General features: G+C 67.3%; 1 protein-coding gene across 1 annotated transcript; it reads right to left on the bottom strand.

The window, feature by feature from the left end:
• Positions 1-6: 6 nt before the first annotated feature.
• Positions 7-5,266, bottom strand: LOC112120605 (beta-synuclein-like). The gene is made up of 4 exons (XM_026662829.1): positions 5,101-5,266; positions 4,611-4,729; positions 1,615-1,704; positions 7-498 (listed from the first exon to the last, which is right to left on the bottom strand). The coding sequence occupies exons 1-4, from the start codon at positions 5,264-5,266 to the stop codon at positions 469-471; spliced, it is 405 nt and encodes a 134-aa protein (XP_026518614.1). The 3' UTR covers positions 7-468.
• Positions 5,267-6,606: the final 1,340 nt, after the last annotated feature.

Below are 6,606 nucleotides of genomic sequence, written 5' to 3'. Positions count from 1 at the left end.
CAAGGGCATAAACCATCCATCAGAATATCAAAAAAAGTTCCATGAAGACGGGCGCAGAATCACCGGGAGGCGCGTGCAAGCAAATGTACAGCAGCCCCAGGGGCGCGTGCCACACCAGGGCTCCCGCCGGCCGGGCCGCTCGGCTCAGTGAAACATGCTGGGGCCGGACATGGGGCCAGCCGGGCTTATGGCGCTGGGAGGGACGCAGGGCGATAAGCCGGGCCGGGCGGACATGGCGCGGGCGGCTGCAGGACGAGTTTCTCTTTACACTACAGGACACGATACAGCAACACGGCCTCCGGCGAGGCCCCTGGGCGCGGGGCTGCAGGAAGAACTTGTGACTTAATGGGGCAGGGGATTGCCATCGCCCCCTGCGCTGGCACCTGCCTGGGGAGAGGCCGGGGAGGGGCACAAGGGGGTATTGTCATTATTGTGCTGCTGGTGGAGGTGGCGGGGTGGGCGCAGCCATTACGCCTCCGGCTCGTACTCCTGATAGTCCTGCGGGGAAGAGAGACCGCGGCTGGCGTGAGCTGGAGACTGCGCGGTGCCAGGGCACCCAGCACGGCCTCCACGCGGGGGAGCGGCCTGGCCAGGGGCTGCCCCAGGGCCCCTGCCCCCAGCGCGTGCTGGGGACCAGCTGCCCTGGCACCTCTCAGCAGCCACCGCTGAGCTGCAGCCCAGCCAGGTGCCTCAGGCCAGGCAGTGACGTGGGTCCAGCACCAGAGACTCGCTCCATGTGGGGCTGTGGCCCTGGCTGCATGCCCAGAAGCCTTTGTGCCAGGTTGGACCTCCCTCCCCCCCCCCGGTCCGGTCTGCACAAGGCAGCGGACCCAGCTGGCACAGTCTAAGTGCAGGGAGAGCAGCCTCAGGGCTGCCCATGGAGACGAGACCCGCCGGGCGCAGAATGCTCTGACCAGGCCCTGGCCCCAGAATGGGCCCTGCCGGGGGCTGCTTTGGGGCCAGGCTGGGCAGTGCCCACCATGGGGGCATCTGCTCAGGCTAGTGGGTGAGGGACCGAGCCTGCCCCGGCCAGCAGCCGGAAGGCTCATGGGTGACAACCTCCCCAGCGCAGGCTGCTCCTCCCTGGGGCCGTGACCAGGCCTGGCGCCTTCCCCCTCCAACAGGGCAGGGTGCGGTGTGAGCTGGGAGTGCGGGGCGGGGTGTCCCACTAGGCTCAGCCTGACGTCACCCCCCAGCCGACCGGGTGTTACCCAGCAGAGGGGCCGGGGAACGGGGCCTTTACTAGATCCAGCCACAGAGAACCGCAGCCCCGCTGGGCCCTGCAGCCTGCCCTGCCCAGGAGCTCCCGACTCCAGGAGGGGCATGGGGCTGGGCTGGGCTCCCATCCCTGGCAGCGAGCTCCGGGCAGGCCGCTCCCACTGCCCCACGGTTCTGACCCCCGGCCTGAGGGTGTCTGGGGAGGGGTCTCTGTACCCAGGGCACCAGGGACACTGGGCCGCACACAGCCCGGGCAGAAGGGCTGCAGCTGCTGTGGGCCCAGGGCCTGGTGCCGGGGTGGGTGGGCACCAGCGTGGGTGGTGCCATGGGCCAGGTGAGCCCATCCCCTGGGCATCCGGGCTCCTGCCCTGCAGAATTTGCCCCACCCACCTGTACCTGAGGCGGCTCCTCGTAGTTCTCACCCTCTGGCTCTAGCAGAGGCTCAATCAGCGGCTCCTCCACAGCCTCCTGCCCGACCTCCTCAGGCTGCAGGGGAGAGAGCGGCATCGGGGCAGCCCGGGCTCACTGGCTCGTGCAGGAGACCGAGACAGCTCCCTGAGGGACCCCAGCATGGCACCTCCCTTGGGTGCCACAGCACAGGGCCCAGAGATGCGCAGCTCTGCCGGTGCCGGGGGGAGGGGCAGCAGCAGGGGTGGGGGCAGAGGTGTGGGGGCAGCAGGGCTCTGGGGCCAGGGGTCGGTGGGGGGCAGGAACACCCATGGGGGGGCAGTTTGGGCCATTTGTTGCTCTCCTTTGTGCTGTACGTGGGCCCCGAGGCACTGTGGGTAATAATGCCACCCCACTGCCCCCGCAGGGAGCCCATGGGCTGGCCCTGCCCCTGCCCGCCCCCTTCCCCCCATGCCCCTGGCCCAGCCCCACCTGTCTCCAGGTCCCTGCAGCCTTGAGCTTGGCTGGTTGAGGGGGCGGCTGGGTCCTGCCCGCGCTGCTGCAAGGAGTGGGGGGGCAGAGGGGCTGGGGGCAGGGGGACAGGGCTGGGTCATGGGTGGGGAGCCAGGCTGGGCCGTGCCCCTCTGGGCCCCTTGGCTCCAGCCCCGGCTGGCTGCCCCATGCTGGCCTGTGCGACGGGTTTGGGCTCCTCGGCCTGGGGGCCTGGGGGCAGCTCCACCGGCTGCTGGCCTGTGCAGAGCCCCCGGCTGCCCCCTCGGGCTCACAGCCCCTGCCCCCAGGGGCGGCTCAGGCTGCCGAGGTCTGAGCTCAGCTCGGCCCCAGCGATTGGCCTGGCGCAGCCACGTCCTCCCCTGCCCTCCCCTCGCAGCTGCCCACTGCCGCGGCCTCCTTGTTTCAGCTGTTGCTATTTTCGGATAAGCTGGAAGCAAACGGCTCATTGTGGCATCTCGGCTTGTGGAGGCTGCAGCTGTCGGGCACCTCACGGCTCGCACGGCTCCAGTGACAGCAGCCACGGCAGTGCACATCCCTGCACGTGCACACCCCCACGCACGGCCTCGTACACGCACACACCCACCTATGCACGGCCTCGTTCACGCACACACACGTCCCTACCCATCCCTGCACGTACACGCACCCACGCACGGCCTCGTACACGTACACGTACACGCACCTACACACGGCCTCGTACACACATGGCCTCATACACACGCACACCCCCATCCTTATCCTTGTAGACACACACGCACCCACACATGGCCTCGTACACGCATGCACACGTCCACACACATCCCTGCACATACACACACCTACACACAGCCTTGTATACACACATGTCCATACACATCCCCACATGTACACCCCCCCATGCATGGTCTCGTACACACACACACACCCATGCACGGCCTCGTACATGCACGCACACGGTCTACACATCCCAGCATGTACATGCACGTAAGCAGAGCCTTGTATACAAACACATCCATACACATCCCCACATGTACACACACCGCCTCGTACACACATGCATACGTCCACACACATCCCTGCACATACACGCACCTATGCACAGCCTTGTACACGTGCACACCCCCACGCACGACCTCTTACACGCATGCACACATCTATACACATCCCTGCACATGCACACACCGACGCATGGCCTCGTACACGTACACACACACGCACGGCCTCGTACACGCACACATCCCCACGCACGGCCTCGTACACATACACCCCCACACACATGGCCTTGTATACACACATCCATACACATCCCTGCATGTACACACACAAGAGCTCGTCCACACATGCACACGTCCACACACATCCCTGCATGTGCACACCCCCATACATTTACACACATCCATGTACGGCCTTGTATACACACACGCCCCCACGCCCGGTCTTGTACATGCACACACACGTCTATACACATCTCTGCACGTGCACACCCCCACGCGCGGCCTTGTATAAACACACATCCCTACACATCCTTGCACATACATGCACCCACGCACGGTCTCATACAAGCACGCACACGTCCGTAAACCTCCCCGCATGTACACACCCTTCCACACGCACACAACCATGTACACACATGTCTGCACACGTCCATGCATGCACCTCCCCGTCTCCACCTGCCTGTGTGCGGATCCCAGCGCGCCCCTTAGGTACTCGCTGTGCACACCACGCGCCCCCTCAGCGATTCCTTTCCAGCCAGCGGGCGGTGCTGTCCTGGCCATGATGGGGGAGAGTCACCCCCCGAGCAAAGAGCCGCCCGCTCCTCCTGCTGCTCCCCCCCCGGCCAGGCCTCGCTCAGCTGGGGAAGCCAAACCAGCTGCACTGAGGGGCTCGGTGTCTGCGGGCGGCTGGGCAGCCTGGCCGGGGCTCAACCCGATTCCCAGTTGGACTTTCCACCTTCCAGACGCTCGCCCCCCTGGCACAGTCTGGGCCCTGCTGTGCCTGGGGAACTCCCTGCCACAGGGCGAGCTGGCCCTTGACCTGGGCCAGGTCAGCTGACCCCCGCTGGGCTCCAGAGAGGGCACCGGCCTAGCGGGAAGGAGGCAGCGAGGGTCAAAGCCTGAGCCAGGAACGAGCGGACGCAGAGCAGCGCCCGGAGCTGCAGTGAGGAGCCTGGGGGAAGCTGGTGAGAACTGGCCAGAGCTGGGAGCCCCTGTGAAGTGGGAGGCTGAGGCAGGGCTCCTGTTGGTGGGGGGGCTGGAGCGGGAGGGTTGATCCCCTGAGCAGGGGTGGGGAGGCAGAGGGGGAGGGAAGCCAGCTTTCGGGGTATTACTGCCATGGTGCCCAGGGGTGGGGGGTGTATCAGACCCTGAGATGATGTTCCTTTCATGGGCAGAAGACAGGGGAAACTGAGGCAGGCACACCGGGCAGGGCCTGATAGCCACCCTGTGGACGTGGGTGCGGGACGCCCCTTGTCCCCCTGGAGAGGCTGCACCCCCCGGCTCGCTGTAGGGGACACTCACCTTCAGGTCAGTGGGGAACTCCTCCTTCTTGACCAGGCCGGTGGCGGCCGCGATGTTCCCAGCCCCTGAGATGACGGCCCCCCCCAGCTGGGACGCCTGCTCCTTGGTCTTCTCAGCCACTGGAAGAGGCAGGCGGAGCCGCGTTACAGCCCGGGGGGGGCCCCTCGGCTGCCAGGCAGGGCCCGGCCGGGGCTAGCGCTCGGGAGGCCTGGCCTCACACTACTAGCCCCAGCAAGCGCGAGGGAGCTCAGGCACCTCCCCCCACCCCTGCATGTGCCCTGTGGGGCAGACTCAGCCCTCCCCCCGTCAGGCGTGGGGCCATGGGGCGGCTGGGTTTCAAGTCCTGGCCCAGCAGCTCCGAAGCCCGTGTTCTGGCCCCCGTTACATAACGGGCTTTAGGCCGGTGACATCACAGCCCCCGATTAGCCTGAGCTCGTTAGCGCAGCCACCCACGCGTGGCACTGGGCCGGGGGAATAGAGCAGCTGGTACCTGAGGTGACGCCTTGCACCACGCCTTGGGTTTTACTTCCTAGAGAGAGCGAGAGAGAGGGGGTTAGAGGGGCTGGTGCCAGGCGGGGCCGTCTGGGGCTGCCCGCGGAGGGGCCGGGGTGTCCATACAGGCGTGTGGGGCCACCCTGGCTGCAGCCACACCGCATGGCTCTGCTGATGCCCTGCGACCCGAACCCGCGGGCACGGCAGCCTGGCCCAGCTCCCTCGCTGACCCACGCAGGGCGCGCCAGGCCGGCTCACGTCAGCACCTCCTCGTACTGCCCCCCCGACACGCACCCCCTCTCACCCCAGAGGCTGGCATCTCCCTGGCGATACCCCATGGGCAGGTTGGGGGTTCCTGGCTGCCCCGGGGGTGCCCTGCACACGTGGTCTCTGCACTCAGCAGCGGGGGGCATGCGCTGAACGGGGCTGCAGAGAATAAAGCAGCCTCGGAGCTGGCCGCCAGGGACGCAGCCGGGGTCTGGCCAGGACTCGCCGCCCCCTGCTCTGGGGTGGAGGCTGCTGCAAGGAGGAGCCGTTGGGGTGCAGGGGGGGCCCTGGCCTCTGGCTGGTGCTCACCCAGCTCCCTGTGCAGGCCAGGACGGGGGGACGATGGCTAGGAGAATTGCTGTATCAGGCCTGCCCCTCTGTAGGGGTGGCCCCAGTGGCTAGCAGGGGAGTGCCAAGGGCGGGGATCCGGGGAGCCCTTCCCGCTCTGGGTTGGGGGACGGGGTGGTGGTTCTGGAGCAGTGGATGGCTATTGGGGGGGGGCAGGACAGATGCCTGGGGGAAGGGCACTGACCGGCTGAGTGACTCCATGAGGGAGAAGCTACCCAGCCTGTGGACGTCTGCTGGGTCCCCCAGGGACTCCGCGGGGGCCGTCCGAGAGGGGCCATTAGCGCCTCTTTTCGGGGGACCCGTGTCCCCGTGTAGTGAGCGTGCGACGCCGTGCGGGCTAGGTGTCCCCACGTGCTCCCTGGGCCCCGGCAGAGCGAACCGAGGGGGGGAGGGGGCTTCTGGGACAAGGTGCGTTCAAGCTATGGGGCAGCCTGAAGGGCCAGCTCTGAGCTAGGGGCTAGGCAGCCAGGCCCTGGGGGGCAGCTCAGGTGGGTGCTAGACCCATCTGCACTCCAAGAGCCTGGGAACCCCCAGGTTGGGGCAGTGGCCAGCAGCCTGAGTGGCTGGGAGGGGGAGCTGTGGGGAGGGGGGGCGCGGGGGGGGGGGGGGCGCCGGGGGGGGGGGGTGTGGGGTGGGGGCAGGCGGGCACGTTGCAAAGCCAGCACTGGCGGAGCCCAAAGCACACCACAGGACAGCGGCCCCTGGGCTGGGGGCAGTTTCGGAGCAGAGATCAGCCCAGGCGGGCAGAGCACAGAGACCAGGCTGTGATGCTCAGCCGGGGCTCCAGGAAACAACCCTGGGAGCATCCAGCCATGGCATGAGACAGGCCCCGTATGGAGCAGCTCGGAGCAGACGGGCTTCCCGGGCGCCCGCTGTGGTGAAGCTGGAG

Source organism: Terrapene carolina, unplaced genomic scaffold, assembly GCF_002925995.2.
Source record: "Terrapene carolina triunguis isolate 2854851 unplaced genomic scaffold, T_m_triunguis-2.0 Scaffold30612, whole genome shotgun sequence".
NCBI lineage: Eukaryota > Metazoa > Chordata > Testudines > Emydidae > Terrapene > Terrapene triunguis.
This window is presented reverse-complemented; position numbering and strand designations above follow the sequence as displayed.

Bases quoted from the DNA above. Each gene is read 5' to 3' on its own strand.
- LOC112120605 (XM_026662829.1), bottom strand. From the start codon at position 5,266: ATGCGGTGTGGCTGCAGCCAGGGTGGCCCCACACGCCTGTATGGACAC. The intron at 4,730-5,100 runs GTACCAGCTGCT...TGCCTCTTCCAG, and splicing joins GGTGCAAGGCGTCACCTCAG to TGGCTGAGAAGACCAAGGAG. The intron at 1,705-4,610 runs GTGAGTGTCCCC...TCTCCCCTGCAG, and splicing joins AGTTCCCCACTGACCTGAAG to CCTGAGGAGGTCGGGCAGGA.